We start from the raw sequence: 22,365 nt of genomic DNA, 5'->3' as shown, positions 1-22,365 counted from the left end.
TATATATAATCGAGATAACTCATAAAACTAATAAGTCAAATTGTATTTAGCTTAAATTGGATTCATTTATTTAGCTCAAGTTCTTCTTTGACGAATAAGTTTATAAAATTAAATAAGAAGTGGATTGTGAAATGAATGTGAAATTGGTTTGATTGAGACATAATAATACATTTATCTTCTTATAGGTGTTATTTTATGCCATAATGGCATGCAGTAAATTTCGTCATGCTTTGTTTTTTTAAAGATATCCATGCTTGTTATATAAAACCTGTAGTCTTGTCTAATTGTTCTCTAGAATGTCCATGAAGTTCATTTTATTCCCCAAATGATGAAGATTTTGATGAACATAAACCAAGTTCATAGTTTCATATATATTAAAATTAGATATGAATATCAAATGTGAAGGTAGCTAGTTAGCCCTCTTCATTGCAGAAGCATGGCCCTAGTACAGCTTCCATTGCAGGATTGTGGCCACATCTTTTACCTAACAAACAAGAAAAATAATACACCTTAAATTACACTTTGCTCCTACATATTTTTCTTGCATAAAAGGAACTTTAACTTAGGAAATTTATTATCATTATTATTTGATAAGAAGGATAATTACAAAGTAGATAATATGAATTAAGGAGAATACTTAGGAAATCAAGATGAGAGGTGATTGATAATGGTTGGATGTTCATACGGAGAAAGAAGAAGCAAGGCCAAACTCAAGGCCCCAAAGCTCAAAAGAACCCTTAACAAAGTCATAGTATCCTCCTTTCAGTGCCAAAGTCTTGTTCACCAACCCATCTCTAACAAATGGGTATGTTAGCAAATTTCCAAGGGAAACATTTACAGCTTCCTGTAATAAATAAATATTCAACTTGTGTTAAGCATCACATACATGGTTACTTGTTCATGTAGCCATTATTTGTGAGAGATATATACATATACCTTCTCACAGTGTGTGCATAGTTCTCCGAATGGTGCATCTCCATGTGCTGCTTTCACCTTTGCCTTTGCAGGTAAACCAATTTTGACCCATTCCTCAATGAAATCACTGCACACCACAAACAAGAAAAAGATAAGTAACTTTTTTTATGTCTTTGTACCAAACACTGTAAAATTGACTTACGTAGAGTACTTTCCATCCCATGGGAAAGACAAAAGCCCCTTAATACCTCCACAGGCACTGTGTCCAATCACTACAATTTCAGACACCTGCAAGAATATTAGTTATTATTGTTATAAAGTTTTGACTCCTCCCAATATTATTCTCATACAACTTTGCTAACAAATGCACATTGTTTTGATATTAATAGAGTAGATTAAAGTATGTATGAAATAGGTAGAATGATTAGAATTTATGTTGTAATGATTGATAAAGTACCTTGAGATGCAAAACTGCGTATTCAATAGCAGCTCCAGCTCCAGCATATTTAGCCTGATAACAAATAAAGTATCATTTGAGTAGTGAATTAAGTGTTACTGTATTAGGAGAAGAAGGCAAAAAGTGTATTAGAAAGAGACCTGGTCATATGGTGGGACAATGTTAGCAACATTTCTGACAACAAATGCCTCTCCTGGCTGGAAATCTAGCACGTGAGATGGACACACTCTTGAGTCTGAGCAAGCAAACACCATAAACTGCAAAATACAAACATTTATCCACATAACATTTATGTATATATGCAAAAGGGTAATATTCAATTCATCAAACATTCATTACCTTTGGGCTCTGCCCTTTGGCAAGTTCACCATACAAAGCTGGATTCTTGCTGTGTAAAATAAATTAATATATAGGAAATAAGAAAGCTTAATCTATAACAAAACAATTTATGAAGACATATATAGTGATGACTAACTCATATTTCTCTTTCTTGAAGTAAAGGAAACCAGTTTTGATCCTCTCAGATGCTTCTGATGATTGGACTCCTTCTGATGATGTTGCTGTGCTCAACTCAGCTGTTATCTGCTCTACCTTTTCAGCTGCTGTGCCTTTCAGACCAGCCTTCTCTCTATTATTTTTTAACACAAGGCAATTCCAACTGAATATGCTATCAAGAAACTTCATCTTTTGAAATACTTTATCAGAGAGTGTTTCAGATTTTATTACCTTAGTAGTTTCTGGAGTTCCTCAACAGCTTCCTCATAGTTCTTACCCATATCCTCTCTCTTTAGAAAGGGCAAAAAAGTCATTATACTAACTTATTATCATACCTTATTTTTATATTCTAACAACTTGTTTATAATTTCTCTATCATCAAGCCACATTACAAAGTAGAAAAAAGTAGATATAGTATGGTATATTATATGATGTCCAAAAAAATGTTGTACAAAAGAAATGAGAAACAAAAAGTAATTCTCTCTTGAACATGGTGGAATTTGAAGACCTATAACTCTATAATTGTGAGGACAAAAAGGGAAAACTAAAGGAATATAATAGTTAGCATTTGACCAAGTAATTAAATAGTGTAAAATTTCTTAGAAATATAAAAGTTGGAGATGGTGTATGAGGATTATTAGTTACTAGGCAATTTGGCAAAACTGGTTTTGAATGGACCTTTTCTTCTAAAAGTGGTTTGGATTTGCTTCTTTATCCGCCTTAGAGTTCTCCAACTTAACTAACTTAGCTCCTCCATTCAAGGCAGTTTCACATTATATACATATATAGCTATATTTTATGTGTAAATTTTCTTATCATGGTTAATTATATGGTTGACAGATACAAATGATACATGAATACAAAACACAATGATGATATTCAATTTTATTTGTATAAATAAAGAAACTTTTGTATATGTATATATATATACCACAACGGGGGTGATGATGTTAGAAGGAGCAGCAAAAACAGGCTTGTCTTGAATGAGAGAAGGGAAAGAAGAAGTTGCAGAAGTTGAAGAAGAAGAAGAAGGGTTAGTGTTAAGGGATGCAAAGACTGAAGGGCGCAATGTGGATTTGTTGAGAGAAGTTTTGTTAGGGGAGATAGAAGAGATACACCAACCGTTGATTGAAGAAGTCGACATTGATGAAATGAAGACTCAAATGATATTGCTATATAGTAGTAGTTAGGTATGAGTCTATGACTAGTTGCTACTCTCATTTTAATGTGATGAGTAGAAGGTGGATAATGAAAGTGAAAGGTAAGGAAATGAGAGCTTCAATTCACCCATGCATATCCTTCAAGATCAGGTTTGAATGTTGGAGATTAACTATAACACCTACAATCATCATAACCCCATTCTCAATTTGCATCATTCACCTCTTCTCATACCCCATTTTTTCTATACCCACATGTGTGCATTAATATATCACATATCTACGAGTCTATCAGTTCAAATATTATAAACAACTTTTCTGTCATCTCAATACTCTAATAATGTAAAATTTTGTAATAAAAAACATTTTTCTAAAACGATATATATAGGGAGAGATTTATTAACGAGCTACAATTATGCATTTTTTTTAATGATTAACCCATTGCTACATATCAACCATTAGATACTATCCATATGGTATTCAAGTTAATTCTTTGAGCATTATACTCTTTGGTTTAGAGAAGAAAAGGGTAGGAGAGAAGATATAATATGAATAGAGAGAAAGAAGTAAGATTTTAAGGGTTGTTTGGTATTAAACTATGAATGAAAAAGAGAGAGAAAATGAGCTATTTTTTCATGAGTAAACAATAATACCCTTATTATATTAACTTTAGCTATAAATTATAATGTTAAGTATTAAATTTATTGTTATATATATTATTTAAATAATACCCTTACCCAAACCAATATATATATTATAATAAGTTTTTTCTATAATTTTAAAGAGTAATTTACCTATCTAATAAGGGAAGAAAGAAGAAGTAGCTTTTTTTTCATCTTTCCTTTTTGAATTGTGAACCAGATAAGAGGAACTCTCCTTTATCTCTCTTTAAACTTACACCAACCAAATAATAAGTAAAAGAAAATGTGGCAGTGTGGGCATTCCAAAAGATTTGGAGGCTTCTTAAATGTCATCGTGACATGGAGGTAATATCGGGGAAAATATAGGAAACCTTATAATTATCTTATATATTTCATAACTAATGTTTTTCTTATTCTTACACATTCAAATCACAGATAAAACTATATATACTTAACAAACTCTCACTTATTCATTCATTCTCATTTACTTACACATTCTATTTTCTACCAAGGTGACTCACTTACTAGCTTCTTCAATATGAATGAAATAATAAAATAATCATTTCAGAATATAGGAAATAAATATATTTATACAAAACATGATAATGAGCGGAGGAGTAAAGGACTGAACATTCCAGCAGAAGGGGTCCAAGTACATGTTGTAAAGTCTAAACCTTCTCTATCAGTTGGTAGAATCAATGCTTCATACACCATGGATTTTATAGATAAAATCTCATCCTTGATCCTCCAAATATGTGGTTCTCAATCTAAATACACCAACCATCATTTCTGAGTTTGCCACATTGTATATATGTACTACACACAAACAAACTTTATAGATTCAAATGCACCTCATTTTTCTACCATATTTAACTCGCATTAACTAAATAATAGGGTGCCTTTTTTTGTTTGCAAGAAAAATAATTGTTAATAAAAAACACGTATCAAATACTTTTAAACATTAACTAAAAGTAAAAATGAGGAACTTGAATGTCTATTCCCTATAATGAATAATCTACTAGAGAGATAGAAAAATGCATACATACACTCTCTCATGGATTGTCACCTATGAGGATATTCTCATGTATCATCTTGACAAAGTTTGTGTCCTAAGACAACAAAAACACTAATTGTTTTATCAAGTTATTGTTCTAGGACACCAACTTTGTCAAGATGATCTAGAGAACCCTATGATGAACCAAACTCAACAGCTATTCGCTCTTAAAGAGAAAATTGAGAGAGGTAACTAGGATTGGAAAGAGAAGAAGAGGTTTCAGGTTGGTTTTCTGAAGAATGATGACCAACTTTGGTTTTTATGAATCATTATACACAATTTTGAGTGAGGCACTTGATTTTGATGTCAACATTCTGTCCAAAATGAAGAGATTATGTCAACATTTTCTTGTCCTCTTTTGGTTTTTATGAACAGCTTCAACGGATATAATTAAAATATCAATAATGTTTCATATAAATACTTGTCATTCTATAACATCACATACAATCATGTCAACACTTCTGTTGAATAACATCACACACATTTTATATTCTTCATTTTTCGTGATCCGATTTTAAAGGATGTCTTTTTTTTTCTTATACACCTATACTCCAATTTTGTCGCATGCCCATATTGACCTAAAGGTAAAAATGATATTACTTGGCTCTCCATACCATCTATTCAAACGCAATTGAAACCTCTACTTAAATTCGAATAACGTTCACTAATTTATTAATTTATGCACGTTTTTTTATAAGCAAGATAATTGGATTAAAAGCATAAGGGGTACTAACCCAAAAAGAACAAAGTAATAAGAGCAACAATCACAAAGAATCTAAAATACACAACCAATGATCTACACACCAATTAACAAAAGAAAACAAAGTGCAGTTGGATTTGACATAAAACCATAACCAAGACCGGACTTTAATTGAATTCAAACAGTTTAAAACGCTAACTCCTTGCCCTAAAAAACTACATCATTCTTCAATTACCAAATCGACCAATCAACCGAAAACCACAACATCCTCCACCAATGGGAACCTTTTGCATCTCTGCACAAAGCCAAGTGGACAGCAAAGGCATTTTTGCTGCAATTTAAATCTGCAGCGGTGTTATCAGTGTTCCAAGCACTGATCCAAGTAGTATCAGCAACACCAATCCAAAGATAAAAACCAGTCCATATATTGACTGCAAAATTGCATGATCCAAACAAATGATTCACGTCTTCAAACTCCTGCAAACATAAATTACAATTCAAATCCATTCCAGATGAAATTATGTTCATATTAACCAACTCCATCTTCACATGCAGAGATCTTCTCAAAAGCTTTCAAATGAAGCAACACACTTTGGAAGGACATCAACCAACCCAAACTTTTTCCAGTAACTAATCAGAAGCATAAGACTTCAAGTTCAAAGTAGATATATAAGCAGAATTAACCTCATAGGAACCGGTCTTAGAAGGGGACCAATACCACACATCTGGAACCCCAAACTTACAGCAAATGTGGGAAATATTATTGAGCATGATTTGTTCTATCTTCTCTTCCCAACTGAATAAAGACCTACGCCATTTAACCTTCCACACCCAAGAATCATTCAACCTGTACCCACACTCAGAGACCAAAGCTTCTTTATTTAAGGCCACCGAGAACAACCTTGGGAAACGATCAACCAAACTGTCACACCCAACCCACAAGTCACTCCAAAATTTAGTACTAACACCATTACCTATGATCTTGAACGCATTCTGCTGAAACCAGTCATGAGACAACCCTTTTTCTTTTCCCACCCTAACCACATCTTTCCACCACACAGAAACTGTAGGGTGAAGAAACAAGGGACTATTGCCATACTTAGATTTAATAACCCTCGACCACAAAGACTCGTTCTCCACAAGGAATCTCCATTTCCACTTGCTTAGCAATGCAAGGTTAAACGACTCAAGATTTTTAACCCCAAGACCCCCCCACTTTCTTCGATTTACATACATCTCCCCAAGAAACCCAAGCAATACCCCTACCACCATTTTTATTGCCCCACAAAAAACTCCTCTGAATCTCCATTAAGCTCAAAATTACCTTCCTTGGAGCTTTAAACAAGGATAACATATAGGTGGGGATATTAGCTAACACAACATTAATAAGAACCACCCTACCACTAAAGGAAATAAAGTTATTTCTCCAAGAAGCTAACCTTTTAGAAACAGCTACAATTACCAGAGCCCAGGTAGAACACTTCTTTGGACTTGCACCCACCGGGATACCAAGATAATTAAAAGGAATTCTGCCAATGCTACAACACAAAAAGCTAGAAGCAGAATTTAGAAAGCATTGATCCACCTTAACACCGAAAATAGGACTCTTCAACAAATTCACCTTCAAACTAGAGACAAGTTCGAAACACCGCAAGATACTCTTCATACTCTAGAGATTCTCAATATTTGCTTTACACACCAAAATTGTATCACCCGCGTATTGTAAATTGGAAACCTCAACTTGATTACTACCGAGACTATAGCCATGAAAAAAACCAGCAGATCTGGCAGAACGGATTAGCCCGGAGAATCCTTCAACAACCAGAAGAAAGAGAAAAGGAGCCATAGGGTCACCTTGACGAATTCCTCTCGATACTAAGAATTGATCTGTAGGGCTGCCATTAACTAGGACATGCATAGAAGTATACGACAAACAATTTCTAACCCAACGTCTCAAAGATGAAGGAAAACCACATTGAGAAAGCATATAGTCCAAAAAACCCCAGTCCACCGAGTCGTAGGCTTTTTCGAAATCTACTTTCAGAATTAAACACCCTTCACGACCTTTCTTTGCCGAGTGAATCACTTCATTTATAACAACCACTGCATCCAAGATACTTCTATTCTGAATAAAAGTTGCCTGAGAGTCAGAAATTAAAGACCCACTTACCAACTTTAGTCTAGAAGCTAGAATCTTGGACAAAATTTTATAAAGAGAGTTGACCAAGGAAATCGGTCTAAAGTCTTCAATTCTGTTTGGACTGAAAGTCTTAGGAATTAGAGTAATAAAAGAGGCATTTAGACCCTTAGAAATTTTTGCATTAACATAAAAATCCCGCAGAAAACAGCAGATATCCTCATGGACTAAATCTCAACATTCATGAAAGAACTTAAAATTGAACTCATCTGGACCAGGACTTTTATCTGTAGCACAACTCCACACTGCTGCCTTGATTTCAGGTAAACTAAATTCAGCAGAAATAGACAGCACTTGTTCTAACGAAAGGGAATTAAACTGAACCCCATCTAAGGTTGGCCTACGACACTGACTCCCATAGAATAAGGATTTAAAGTACTCAACAATACCTTTTCTAACCAAGCCTTCCTCCTCAACCCACTGGCCATTCAACGAGAGGCCTAAAATCTGATTCCTGCGAGATCTATTCTTCATACACACATGAAAGAAATTGGAGTTGGCATCCTCTTCCTTCAACCATTGAAACCTAGACTTTTGCAATAGAAGGCTCTCCTTAAGAGACGAGAGTCTCCACCACTCAGCAGACAGATGACACCGATGATGAGCTTGAGCATCTGACAGGATACCACTTTCAGAACAAAGGTCCAAATCCCGAATGTCCTTTAGCACATTCCCTAATTGAAGATCCAGGTTGCCAAAGTGGACTTTGTTCCACTCCTTAATTTTTACTTTCAGCAGCTTAAGTTTTTCCTTAATGACGAACGCCGGCCACCCTTGGATCAACAAATCATTCCAAGAAGTTTGAACAAACCTTTTAAAATCCTTGTGTTTGAACCAACAGTTGTTGAATTTGAACGGAACAGGACCTCTGCTAATCGCTTTATACTTAAGAAGGATTGGACAATGGTATGAGAAAGAGCGTTGAAGAGCCCATTGGGAAACATCATTCCACTTAGCGATCCACTCAGCCGACAAAAAAACCTGTCCAACCTACTCATACATTTACCCCCTGGTTGAACCCAAGTGAACCTTCTACCAATTAAGGGTAAATCAACCAGCTCCATGCGTCTAATCCAGTCATTAAAACACTGCATCTCCCTAGAATCGACTCTGGTCGAAGAACCTTTACGTTCAGAGCCATCTCTAACAACATTAAAATCACCCATAACACACCATCTAGAATCACCAATCGACTGCTTTAACACAAACAACTCCTCCCAAAGAACCAACTTTTGATGAAATTGGTTGGGCGAGTAAACATTCACCAAACAACAAATTGAACTATCCAGCAGCCACTTACCCACAATCGCAAGGAATCCAGAACCTCGGACTGTGGACAAACGAGAAAACTTTAAATCATCCCATATACTAAGGATTCCCCCCGACCGACCCACAGAAGGAATGAAATCCCAATTACAATGTTGATTTCCCCAAACCGAGAAACACAATTTATCATCCACCACTTCCATTTTAGTTTCTTGGATTGCTAAGAAGTCCACACCATTTTTAACAACCAACTCCCTAATTCCTCTTCTCTTGATACCACTCCCTAAACCTCTGACATTTAAAGATGTACAAATCATTGATCACATTGATTATCCCTGCGACTAGATAGAGGAGATCCAGTCGTGTCTCTGGCTTCCAATTCCTCAATTCTATTTACCATTTCAACATCATCCCCTAAAAATGTGACCCCCATTTTTTTACCAATCTCCCAAATCTTCTCTGCAACGTGATTACCATCTTTCAAAAGCAACTTATTCACACTTCTCACATGCGAATCATCAATTGAGTTGCTGATTGTTGGATCAAGCTGACTATTATTCAACAACACCTGAGAATCATCCTTTCTTCGACATTCCAGTGGCAATGGACCTTCAGTGTTCTTCTTACGACTCTGTCTTCATTTTAGAACCAAGGGAGGGTGAAATTTCTTCTTCCTTTGTACCTGAGCAATAATGCTAGGAATCCGAAGCACATTGTTGGATGCCATCAATTTCTTGCCTCTGTCTTTGGTGAGGTTCCCCAAAGTATTGTTACAACTAACATCCACTGCACCATTTTCATGAGACTTGTTGCCAAGACACTTAAATGCCTTAGAAGACGCTCCAACCTCAAAAACAGAGTTCGCAAATGTCTTAGAATGCAAAACCCTTTCTTCCCCAGGAAACCCCGCTTCAAAACACGAAAAAGATGTCACGTTTTTTAACTCCTTTTTTTTCTTAGGGGAATCCCTAAAATGAGGAGTTTTTTTCAAAGGTCCACCACCCAAACCTGAACCACAAACAGACTCAGAGACAAGAATGGGCCTAAGGCCCACTTTTTTCTTAAGACCCCTTTTCAAAATACTAAGGGACCCAGCCAAAGAGAGAGATGTTACTTTTTTAGAATCATCACCTTTATACAAAACCTTATCAGAAGACACTGAAAAGGTTTTTGCAAAATCTCCTTTCTCGAGCCTTTCCCCTTCCGAAACGTCCACCTCACAACAATCTGAAGAAGGTAATACCTTCTGCCCACAACTTTGATTTGACAAGGAGCTCTCCAAAATAGGCAAAGGAATGGGAGCTAGAGCAGGTGGACCCTCAGGAGCAGAGACAACAGGAGAGAAAGCCAAAATATTTGAAGAACTAAGGGGATTACAGTTGACTTTATGGTGAATACTTTGACCTCTTCTAATCGCTTTATATTGAATTTATATCATAGCCTAGCGTTAAATATACTACTTAGCAAACATTGGGTCTCTAGTTCAAATCTTGGCAGCTGTATCATTTTATTATTTTTATAGGCATAACTAAGGTATCAAACCAACAACCTCACAATGCATATATTTCCAACTTTAATTAAGCTTCTTACATATGATGTCATATTCTAATCTGTGAATGTTCGGAGTAGAATATCAAGGCTATGAAGAATGCCCTAAGGTTTTCGAGATGACATCCAATATTAAAGTGAGCTTCACCAAGAGCAAACTAATTGGGTTGACTATTAATTCTTGAGGATGGCACCAAAACTTTATCCATTGCCTTGAACTGTAAAGTTAGCATCCAACATTTCTCTTACTTAGGCATTCCTATAAGTGTGAATCATTCGAGAATTGAAGTTTAGAAACCCCATGTTGAGAAAGACTTTTACCATGGGAGAAGGATCAAATTTCTTTTGGAGACCGAGTTGTATTTATTAAGGTTGTCTTATTTACCTTTCTTGTATGCTTACTATCCTTCTTATGCATGACCTTCAAAATTGCGCAATCCGGAGACATACAACATATTAATGGGTGTGGCTTCATGACAAATCAAACATCTATTCGGTCAAATCAGCTTATAAGCTTCTCGCCAAACAGACACACCAAAGGGAACACACTCAAAACAGCACCACTAATCTTCTAATGAACTCAAAGCCACCATTGAAGGTCACTGCTTTCTCATGGAAACTCTTTCGAGATAGATCGCAAACTATGAAAGTCTTGCTTAGAAAGGGGAGTTGTACCATCATATGGATGACATCTCTTATGCAGATTAAGTAATGATCAACAAGAATCTTCTCCGTACCTCTTCTCTTCTTGCAAGTTTACCTATTTAGTTTGACAACTAATATACAAATGGTTGGATCTTTGCATTGCACCAACTCGAGAACTAAAATAATTTTACCATTCATGTGGGTATGCAAATTTGCAAAAAGTGTTTAAAGTTCTGGAGTATCATATGGCTAGCAATAATTTATTCTATCTAACTAGCTAGGAATGATGTTATTTTCAACTCAACTTAGACGCTCATACAACATGCAGAAGCAATAAATGCAAAGTCTTAATTTTAAATCATTAGAAAAAGGTGCAAATCAACAATATTCTATTTAGAATGGGCTGCCAATCCTAATCAAAGTCTACTAAAATTGTCTTGACCTCATTCACCTTTACTAAACACATCTCTTTGTATTATTTTTCACTCTCTAAGCATTGCTTGACTATTGTAATATTTTGTACATTCAACTACATCTTTCATAAAACTGTTTGTTGGATAAAACAACATGACTTATTACACCATTTATCTTTGACACATTTCTAAATAAAAGTAATATAAATTAATAATGAATGATACATCAATCATATATATAAATTTATATTGTCAGTATTTTGAAATTTTATCAGGCAATGAGCCTACTTATGGAATCAAAGCTCCAAATAAAATCATTTTTACATCATTGGGTTATTAACTTATGAGATATTTTGAAAAACTAAGCTACGACCTATGAATGTAAGTGAAAAGTTATAATAGTAAAAGCTATTTGGCAAATCTTAACATGTGACAAAGAAAATATATATTGAATGATTAAAAAGAATGTGGCAAATCTTAACATGTGACCAATAATGTATTTATTTGTTTTTTTATCTGTATTTATTAATTACGTAGATTTTTAATTAATAAATTAACTAATTAGTAATTAGTTAAATACACGAATAACTACAAAATTCAAATCTTTCATTAGTGTGTTTTAATATATATGTTTTCGAAACTCCAAGTTATTTTAATGTATATCTTTAGTTTGAGTAATTAATATGGGTATAACATCAATCATTAATTTGTATTATTTATATTAAAATATTAATGATGAAATATGAATGTTAAAGAATATACTGATAGTTTTTAAAACTATTATAGTTTATATTTTTTTTCTTTTTTAAAAACCACTTCAAGAAAATAACTTTTAAATGATGGAATTTTCTGTAATTTTTGTTTAATGAATGATTATATATTTAAACTTAATGACCGGTTGAGAAAAGTACGAAGTACCAAATAATCTACTAGCTAGTATTCCCGGAATCAATTTTGCATGCAATCATGCAAGCAAATAACATATTATCAAAATGGGACCAAGTTAAACTTATCCAAATATATATCACATGAGAAAAAGGAAGTGATTAATTATAAGGAAAAGTAACAAGGTTGTGATATACTTTCATATCACACTGATGGCGTTTCTTACTTATTTTTTACAAAGCAAATAATAATAAAGTAGCTTCATGAGAGTGGGTAAGTGAAGCTAGCAGTGGCTGCATGCATCTGAAAATTGTGCCATACCAGCCATCATGCTTTCCCCTCAATAATCTAGCCATCCCATTATTGAATTTTTATAATATATTTGTAATGGGTAATTATAGGATAAGAAAAGCATGTATAGCTAATATAATAATATTTTGTCTAATATTTGCACCTATCCACAATCCGCAATTTATTGTAAGGAGTTTCCTTTTTAGGACTTGGAAGTTGAACTTGCATTGTGTGAAGTCATGGCAGCACGTGTGTCCATCATTGGTTATATATCTTATTCTCAAATCAAATTATAGTTTTTTATTGCATAAGAACAAATAGCTCATTTAGTGTAAGATTAGTGTTTCAAAAGAAAGTCTTTAGCCCCCTTTAACGTCTAATAAACAAATCATTGATTCCCTTATAACTTTAAAATGATAAAATTCGTTGATGTGAAGGGATAGAGATCTTTGAAAAGGGGAGAAAAACCAAACAAAAAAAGGTGATGAAAGAAGGCATATTAAAGAATATATAATCATATTAGTGCATATTAGAGAATATATAATAATTTAAAAGCATGTCAAACTCTTATCCCACTTAGCTTCTAGATGATAAAAATTGGTATACTGTCTAGGTATGACTTTAAGAATAACGTCCAAATTTTTTATACGGATGTTGAATTCAAAAGTCATTGTACTTTGTAGTGTAGTGAAGACCCTCTGAAATTTTAGTTCAAATACAGCAAAAAAATACTATATTAATTCAACAGAGACCTCTAGCTAGTTTACTATTTTTTATTTAATTTCAATAACATTTATTTAATAGTTAAAGTCCGTTTAATGGCCAGAATTAAATAGAGACAATATAAGATAGTCTCATCTATCCTAATATAATCCATGACAAAAATGGAGAGATATGATATTAGTGCAACTATCATACGGAGAGAGAGAGTTCAATTAGAAACGTGAGAATGAGATGACAATCCACTTTTTCATTCTTATACCTACCCACCAACAGAATCACTTATACTAGGACCCATGATAAATCTAACTATACACTCATTCAAAACTAACTTCGTTATTTAACTCCATAAATATGACTCTTTAACCAAATAAAATGAACTTAAACTAAAAATTGAGTAAAAATGAGTCATAATTAAGTTAAATACATACAATTTGATTCATTATGTGCATGAGTAGTTCGATTATATACATATACATACGAGAGTAACTTGAGTGAGAACAATTTTTATATAAAATTTATAAGAATAGGTAATCAACATCATACAACCACACATAAATGATTAAGATTAAAATTAATTAATCGTCACATGATCATATAAAAATGTTATGTGTACTTAAGTTTTAATCTTGATAATTCAAATAATAATTAATAATACATATTAATTGTTTTCATTTTTTATATTAAAAATTATTTTCACATTAGTCACTTTCTATATATATATATATAATATTTACTACATGCAATTTAATTGGTAGCAAAATATATTATCATATCATATGTACAAATCTTTCTTTACAATTATATGCATAATCCATAAACACATTGTAGGCCTTTTAAATTTAGGTTGATGACATAAATTTGAGCTCGTTAAGTCGCTTAAAAATTTATAAACTTTAATTGAGTTGAACTTGAGCTGAAAAATAATTCAACATTATTCAACTCTACTCAAATCTTGAATTAACCTAATCCTTAATGTGTGTCGAGTTGAGGTGAATCTAAGTTCAACTCAATCCGCTTCAGATCCTAATCAATACAACCCATCATTATCACCTACATCACACTCATTCTAAAATTGTTGGGTTGTTGTACATGTATGATTTTCATATACTTTATATAATTAAATATAATAACTAAAATTATTGTATGTATAAACAAGCTTTCTTAGGTAACAAACTTTGACTATTGGTGGCTAACATATAATAATGTTCTTGATATCTCGTGATCACCATAATGTTCTTGATATCTCGTTACTCATGAATCACTCCCAACTAACTCGATTTGGTTACCTTGAAGAGAAAGTTGACAGGTCACAAGTCTTTCAGCCATTAGTGTAATATTGTAGAAGATGGTTTTTTCTTTCGGGTACGTGATTGTCCATTCCAACAAATGTCGCTCTAAATAATCAAACATTTAATCTTTAGTCATTTTAGAGATCTAAACTCTCATTCTTTCTGATTGTGGTGATACATATATAGATATGTATAGTAACTTGTCGATGATTTTCCTTCTAGAGGAAGTCCACGTTCTGGCCATTAAGCATCATAGATATTTATTTATTCTACAATTAATGATGACTCATAATCAACCACTACTTTTAAATTCAAACTATTTTGAGATGAGAAAGTGCTGATCATCATTGCATTCCGCCCAAGTGTTTGGACTCACTTTTCCACTTAGAGAGATGTTGCTTTACACGAAATTTTCTATATACCAAACTTGTTAAGTTCCATGAATCGTGCATGTGATACAGCTATAGTTATAGATATCGTATATATCGATAAAAATGATTAATCATCTGAAATCACATGGTTGTGCCTGCTCATAATACCTAGCAAAGGTTCCAAAAAGAAAGATTAAGAGAATAGTGATACTTTAATCCTCTTACAATCTCTCGTGTATTAACAAAATTAAAACATGTTGATGAGTTTAAAATTCATTCGGCATAGGATGAAATAAAATAAGTGTTTTCTTTTTAGGAGGCTCTAAGAATTCAAATAAATTAACTTTACCACATTATTCATGTAAAAGATTGTACTCTAAAAAATGATCTTCTTTTCAATATGCTAAATGATCCAGATAGTTAAGATCCAAAGAGACATTAACTCCTTCCTTTTCTTTTTGTCCATCTCTACCATGTCATCATGAATTGAGAAGTTGGTCTCAATCTCATTGTGAATAATAGAGATAAGGTAGAACCGAGAGTATTTGTCAAACATTTTAAGAATTTGAAGATGAGAAAAATAGATTGTTGACTAATTTATCCAACCAGTGTTTTAAATTGTAGTCGCAATTGCATTAATTGTGATGTGAATTGCAGCTGTTGTAGTGTGAATTATTTTGTAAGTAAAAAAATATTTTTGATAATGATGTAGTCTGATGCGGTCCGATGCGATCATGTTGCGGCCTAATATGATCTGACGCGGTTGTGTTAAGGCCTATTATGGTCGCATCATTGTGATTTAATTGGTGTCATATCGTAATTGTGGTGTGTGCCGATTACCGTAACCGCAATATTGCGGCCGCATCACCTGATGTGGCCTGCAATTTGAATAATTGTATCCAACTCTTCGCATAAAGCACCTCTTAAGTTTGCAGAAAGACACCTCTTCTTCGGGTTAAACTTTGTTAGTACTCCATTCACGACTATTTTGAAGCTATGCATTTATTCTTTGACAATAATATCTTGAGTAGTAAGTATTATTATTTCCATCCTCCTATTATAGCATTTGATAAGCACTTCTAATTCCATGGATCCAAACCAACCTATTGACATTATCTTACTTAAATGTTCAAACTCTAGAGCTCTGTAGATATTCTCGACTTCCTCTTTCTCCAAACATCGTTCCTCTATTCCCCAAATCTGCTAACATTTGCATTTGTATTTTAATTATTTTTTGAATTTTCAATTATTCTAAATATAATTTTACCCACAAGTAAGATACTTAGGTCACTATAAGCTTCTATCTATCTTCACACTTTTAAAAATACTTATAAATTAAGATGAATATCATATGTTCCAACTTGGTATCTTAAACTTTGTATCGCCCACATAAATCTAGACACGTGGTTTAAATATATTATTTTTGTAAAATAAAATTAAAATAAAATATTAATTTTTATTTGTTAGCCAACATATTGATTGGTTCAAGATAAAGAAATAAGAAATTTAAGGGACATACCATACAATTCTTTGTCTTTTCTTATCCCATTCCATCTTCCTTAATAATCAAATTGTATCACACTATATATATTATTAGTCTATGATCAGTTAAAAAAATGTTTTGAAGTTAAAAAAATAATAATTAATTATTTTTTTGACAATCATATTCTATGATACATGTAGTAATATAATTTATGTGACAGTACCATCTTCCTTCCCCCCTCTTCAACTCGTGTATAAATATGCAGCACACCATTATTTCTCATCCCCAACAAGAAAACAAATTAAAATCAAAAGTGAAAGCGTTTCAAAATGCATAAAGAAGAAGAAGAGAAAGAGTATTGTGTTAACTATTTAATTTGTCCAAGTTTCAGCATTTACTCTTCTGATAAACTTTCCAATATCGTAGATCAACTCAAAACAGATCATGATAACGACACCTTCGAGTTCGTCTCCTTCCCAAAACAAGCTTCGCATCAGGTTTTCTTCCACGACGTTGATGACGCCGGAACACGGGGTTCCACCATGGAAATGACCAAATTGAAATTGTTGATTTCCGATGACAATCATCGCAGTGATTCGCTGTCTTCGACGAAGGTAGATGAACTGGACACAATTCCTGCGGATACGTACTGTCTGTGGACGAAGAAGAGCAATTCATCAAACAGATGGAAGAAGAGCAATTCCACAGGTTCATCAACGAAGATATGGAACCTTCTAGATTTGCTCCGGCGAACCAAAAGCAAAGGAAAGAACACGTTCAATTTCTTAAAGAAGAAGGGTGAAGCAAAATCGGAGAATTCTAAACATAGAATAATAGAGAATAAGAGAAGAACGTATTTACCGTATAAACAAGGTTTGTTTGGTTTTGCTCTATTCTAATTATTATCCACTCTCATGTTTTATCTTTTAACTTTTTAAGTGATTGGATTTTTATTTTAGTGAGTTCAATTTCATGCAAGAAGGAGGATAGAAAAAGAGTGAGATTATAGATATGTTTTAGATATAGCTTTTCATTTTACTTTAATGTTAAGTTACATTGACATTGATTTGCAGCAGAAAAATGTCTACTATCATAAAAAAATTATTTTTGTGCTGATTATAATTGTGGGTTATAACGTGACCGATTATAATACTAGAACATGGAACATGAGAAAATGATTTCAAGTATTTTGTGATTAATCATAATTGGTAGCTAATTGTTTTGGGACTTAAATTTGGTTCGGTTGCTATTTAGTGAATAACTAGTTGAGATATTCTATACTATTATTTATTTATTTCTATATTAAGTGAATAATATCATGATAACTAATAAAACTATGTCAATAATTTTTTTGATCATCCATCAAAAACATTAATTGTTATTAGTTAGTATAATATTATTGACTTAGTATAAAAAATAAAGAAATAATGGTATAAAATATATTCATTCAAATTTTGGACTCATATATCAAAAGCCCCCTAGTTGAATTAACTGAAAAGTTGGTGCCACAAGGAGTCCACCTTTAAGAGTCATGCACTATGCGATCAAGATGAACATCACACAATATCTCTTGTAGCTCAAGAAGGGCAGGCTCATCCCAAGTGTGAAGGTTACAACACTAATTTCAGTTTCATGTTCATACATCATTCACCTGAGTATGAACTTCTTGAACGGTCATTCCTTGAGTAAGAGAGCAAATAAAGATATAAATAAGTTGACTTAAAATTGTTTGGCCCAAACCAAGCTTCCTCTAAAAATTGTGTTTTATCATCACATCCCAACTTTTTAGCAACACAACTAGAAACTAATCATCCAAATCATTAAATCGTCCACTATAGCATAGATCTCTCCACCAATATAAGTTTTTACCTTTAGAAATAGTTAAATTTGCAGCGTCAAAACTCTCATACCTTCCACGAATAATAGACCCCTTGAAGGAGTCACCATAAAGCAAAAGTCTCCATTTCCACTTGGGTAATAGCGCCAAGTTGAGCAAGTTTAGGTTTTTAATGCCAAGTCCACCATCCTACTTATCTCGACACACCAGATCCTACTTTACCTAAGCAATTTTTCTTCTGTCCTCTCCTCCACCCCATAAGAAATCACGTTCAATCTTAACTAGAATTTTCCACACCGTCCTTGGAAATTGGAAGAAAGACAAGAAGAAAATAGGGATGTTATTCAACACGATATTTATCATAGTAATTCGTCCTCCCAGAGATAAGTTTTTGACTTTCAACGAAGATAAGCACTTTCTTATAGTGTCAATAACTGGTTGCCAACATCTTTGAGTTCTTGGGTTTTCACCTAGGCGTAAAACCAAGTATTTAAAAGGGAAAGAACCATGAAAACAATTAAGATTAATAGATGCAACATCCATCTGAAGAGGAGAGATGTTGATCCAAAAAATTTTACTTTTAGAGAAATTCACCTTAAGCTCATACACAAGTTCAAAAGTCCTCAAAATTGCTTTTAATACCTAGACATTTCCCTAAGAACCATCACCAATAATAATGGTGTCATCAGCAAATTGCAGCAAAGAAACATTTAGACCTTCCGAACTAATGTTTTATGGGGAGAAAATGTGAGTATGAGAGAAAACGTGACAATGAGGGAAAAGTTGAACTCACATTTTCTCTCATATAAGGAAGATATTGGTTTAGCAAAGGATGATTCATTCAACTTTTGTCAATCTATGAAAAGTTTTAACTCTTAAAAGTGGATTGATGTCGTGAACGATGAGTAAAAGTCTGTACATTATAATGATGTTTGAGATATTGTCGAATTACATGAAGGTGCGAAACCTATTTGTTGTAAATGTATATTTAAAACCAAGAAGGATTCGCATGATATTATTGATAGATATAAACGTCTTCTAGTTGTTAAAGGCTACAATAAGAAAGAAGATATTGACTATAAAGAAAACTTCTCTCTAGTATCTTCGAATGATTACTTTAGAATAATATTGCCACTACTAGTTCATTTATATTTAGTTCTTGTCATATGAATGTCAAACTGGTGTTTCTCAATGGTGACATATAAGAAACAATGTATATGATGCAACTAAAAAACTGTGTATATTGACTCACAGTCGATGGTATGTAAACTAAAGAAATCCATCCATGGCCTTAAATAAACTTCTTGTCAATGATATCACAAGTTCCATCAAGTTGTTACATCGAATAGTTTTGAGGCAAAAAAGTTGATGATTGAGTGTACCACGGGTTTTGTGGGAGTAAATTTATATTTTTGGTATTATATGTCGATTATATATTAATTTCCAGTAGATACGGAACAATTGTGTGCGACCAAGAGATTTCTAATGAAGAATGTCGAAAAGAAAGATCTTGGCGAAACTTCTTTTGTGTTAGTTATTCAAATACTAAGAGATCGCTCTCAAGGTATCTTAAGTTTGTCACAAGAGAACTATATTGATAAAGTCCTAAATAGACTTAGAATGAAAGATAGTAAGCCATATGATACCCTCACATCTAAGGGATTAGTCTCGAACAGTGTTCCAAAAATGACCTTGAAAGATATGAGATATAGATGATTCCTTATGCATCTGCAGTATGAAGCATAATGCACACTCAATTTTGTACACGTCCTCATATAGCTTTTGTCGTGAGAGTTCTGGGGATGTACTTGAGCAATCTTGGAATGCATCACTCGACGACAGTCAAATGTGTGTTACTTGAAGAGAACAAAAGAGTACATGTTCACTTATCGAATGTCTGACGGTTTTGAGATCATTTAGTATTCTGACTCCAATTGTTCGATGTCAAGATAGTAGATATTCCACATCTAGATATGTCTTCATTTTGACTGAAGGTTCTATCTTTTGGAAGTCTTCTAAACATACATTCAAGTCTCCTACAACCATGGTTGTATAGTTCATGACTTGTTTTGAGACATAAGACCATGTGATATGGTTGCGGATTTTTGTGATTAACTTATGCACATCGATGATATTGAAAGACCATTGAAATTTATAGTGACAACATGTTTGTAGTTTTATACTCTAACAATAATAGAATTTCTATAAAGTCAAATTTTAAATACATCAAGTTTCTGGTTATTAAACAAAGTGTTCAAAATAAACAAATTTCAATAGAACATATAGGGACAAATTTTATACTAGCTATTCCATTGACTATGGGTTTGGTACCTATGGTCTTTCATGAACATATTGTTCATCTTATATACTTTTATGCATAATAAGGTTGATGATTTAATATTCTATTTTGAATTTTGCATGTGTAACTATCGGGTTACAATTAAATATTATAGATTGGTCTAACTAAACAGTAAAAATGGATCAGTTTGAAATAAAAATGTTTGAGATCACGTTGCATAAAATCTACATGACACTCATCCATATTTGATTTATGTCATGGAATATATTAATATAGTGATCATCGTGGTCGAGTCATGCTTGATTGTGATGAAGGTCACGGTGGTTCCATATTTGATATATATAAGATCAATCAGATTATATTAATTAGAAGTCTACACATAAATAACATACAAATGTGTACCTAAAGGATATATGATATAATTGTTTCGGAAAAATATGAAGTCCAAGTAAAATATTGTTAGAAATTTATAATTCATAATTAATGCGGAAATCATATATTTAATACAATTATATCATTTATTTCTAAGTGATATAGAATAAGTTGTTGTCCAACTCTAACAACTCATACCACTTCCAAATCTGATATGGACTTAATAAAAGGATATTGAGTTGGCCAATAGGAGATAATGTGAACCCTAGATATTTACACGTTAGGAACGGTTAGGGTTCCCAACACACTAAATCACAAAAAAAATTCCCTTTCCATATCATAGAGAAAACGAAAGGACCTTTGAGAAATTCAAAATCTGCTTTAAGAAAGATCATCATATCAAACTCTTAAGGTATACCAAATGAGTAATTCTCATAACATAGATTCAGATATGTATTTGTATCCTTATTTTATTATATATGACAATAATGAGAATCTAACATACTAATACGAATTGGCAATGAATCTGAAGATTGTTTCAGATTTGCTGCGTGTATATCTTATCATGCATGTAGTTATATGCTATATTTGTGGATCACCATATGAAGTTGCACAGTCAAAAAATGTATTTAGCAAGCAATATGCATGTCCCCTATACTTTATAATATCATTTTGACATGTAATAGTTGTGCAACTTATTTCACGAATCTAGAGTTGAATATAGCAAAAGGGGTGGCAGAAATAGTTCATATTTATAAAACTGAAAAACAACGAGTAGTTCGTTAGCCCTTATTTCAACCAATGTTACCATGTCCATGCATGTATCAACTTATATATGTTAAGGAAGACACCAACTATTGAGATGCTATTCCTTGGATAACTTGTATAAGATAATGAGATCATGTAAATAAAGCACCTCTCATGTAAACTATATATAGAAAAGTAAAATGATTGAGCATTACAATTTAGAATACAGGTCCTGACCAGTACATATGTATAAGGTTCAAAATTTACCTAATACAAGTAGTCCAAAAAAAAACAAATTTATAGCTTATACATGGAATTTGTCATATACCTACTAACAACAATAATAATCAAGTATTATGATAGGATGATATTCATCCAACGATGACATAATGTTTTATCATAAATCATCTTCATTGTTAAAATATTGACTTCTAAATCTTTGATAATCATTTTGCCTATACTTTTTTGATCTCTACATTCTTTTAGGATTTCTTTGCGAGTTGCGTTTTGGATACGAAAGAAATGGAAGACTTGTGAGTCATGAAATACACTGGTGATATGATTTTAAAGCCTTCATTTT

The 22,365-nt window shown here is 32.9% G+C and overlaps 3 protein-coding genes across 4 annotated transcripts; 1 reads left to right on the top strand and 2 right to left on the bottom strand.

The window, feature by feature from the left end:
• LOC109354680 (carbonic anhydrase, chloroplastic) lies at window positions 342-3,069 on the bottom strand. Of its 2 annotated transcripts, none has more exons than XM_019597344.1 (10): window positions 2,799-3,069; window positions 2,099-2,157; window positions 1,848-2,000; window positions 1,712-1,760; window positions 1,513-1,629; window positions 1,373-1,426; window positions 1,118-1,203; window positions 937-1,042; window positions 638-844; window positions 342-484 (listed from the first exon to the last, which is right to left on the bottom strand). In XM_019597344.1, exons 1-9 carry the CDS (start codon window positions 3,009-3,011, stop codon window positions 680-682), a joined length of 1,002 nt encoding a protein of 333 aa, XP_019452889.1. In that variant the 5' UTR covers window positions 3,012-3,069; the 3' UTR covers window positions 342-484; window positions 638-679. The 2 variants fall into 2 exon arrangements, with proteins under 2 accessions (XP_019452889.1, XP_019452888.1); XM_019597343.1 differs by having other exon boundaries at window positions 686-844.
• On the bottom strand, window positions 6,694-9,199 carry LOC109353895. The gene is made up of 5 exons (XM_019596254.1): window positions 8,428-9,199; window positions 7,810-8,290; window positions 7,119-7,680; window positions 6,859-7,025; window positions 6,694-6,754 (listed from the first exon to the last, which is right to left on the bottom strand). Exons 1-5 carry the CDS (start codon window positions 9,197-9,199, stop codon window positions 6,694-6,696), a joined length of 2,043 nt encoding a protein of 680 aa, XP_019451799.1.
• Window positions 16,813-17,628, top strand: LOC109353688. The gene has a single exon (XM_019596040.1). It carries the CDS (start codon window positions 16,860-16,862, stop codon window positions 17,427-17,429), a length of 570 nt encoding a protein of 189 aa, XP_019451585.1. The 5' UTR covers window positions 16,813-16,859; the 3' UTR covers window positions 17,430-17,628.

The sequence above is a fragment of the Lupinus angustifolius genome, chromosome LG08 (genome assembly GCF_001865875.1).
Source record: "Lupinus angustifolius cultivar Tanjil chromosome LG08, LupAngTanjil_v1.0, whole genome shotgun sequence".
In the NCBI taxonomy this organism is placed as follows: Eukaryota; Viridiplantae; Streptophyta; class Magnoliopsida; order Fabales; family Fabaceae; genus Lupinus; species Lupinus angustifolius.
Note: the sequence above shows the minus strand (reverse complement) of the source record. Positions and strands in the feature narration are given on the sequence as shown.

Coding starts and splice junctions, on each gene's coding strand:
- LOC109353688 (XM_019596040.1), top strand. CDS start 16,860: ATGCATAAAGAAGAAGAAGAGAAAGAGTATTGTGTTAACTATTTAATT.
- LOC109354680 (XM_019597343.1), bottom strand. CDS start 3,011: ATGTCGACTTCTTCAATCAACGGTTGGTGTATCTCTTCTATCTCCCCT. Junction 2,001..2,098: donor GAACTCCAGAAACTACTAAG/GTAATAAAATCT, acceptor AAAAAATAATAG/AGAGAAGGCTGGTCTGAAAG. Junction 1,043..1,117: donor TGGGATGGAAAGTACTCTAC/GTAAGTCAATTT, acceptor TGTGGTGTGCAG/TGATTTCATTGAGGAATGGG.
- LOC109353895 (XM_019596254.1), bottom strand. CDS start 9,199: ATGATTTGTACATCTTTAAATGTCAGAGGTTTAGGGAGTGGTATCAAG. Junction 7,681..7,809: donor CCAGATGAGTTCAATTTTAA/GTTCTTTCATGA, acceptor TAAGACTTTCAG/TCCAAACAGAATTGAAGACT. Junction 6,755..6,858: donor ATTGTAGCTGTTTCTAAAAG/GTTAGCTTCTTG, acceptor CCTTGTTTAAAG/CTCCAAGGAAGGTAATTTTG.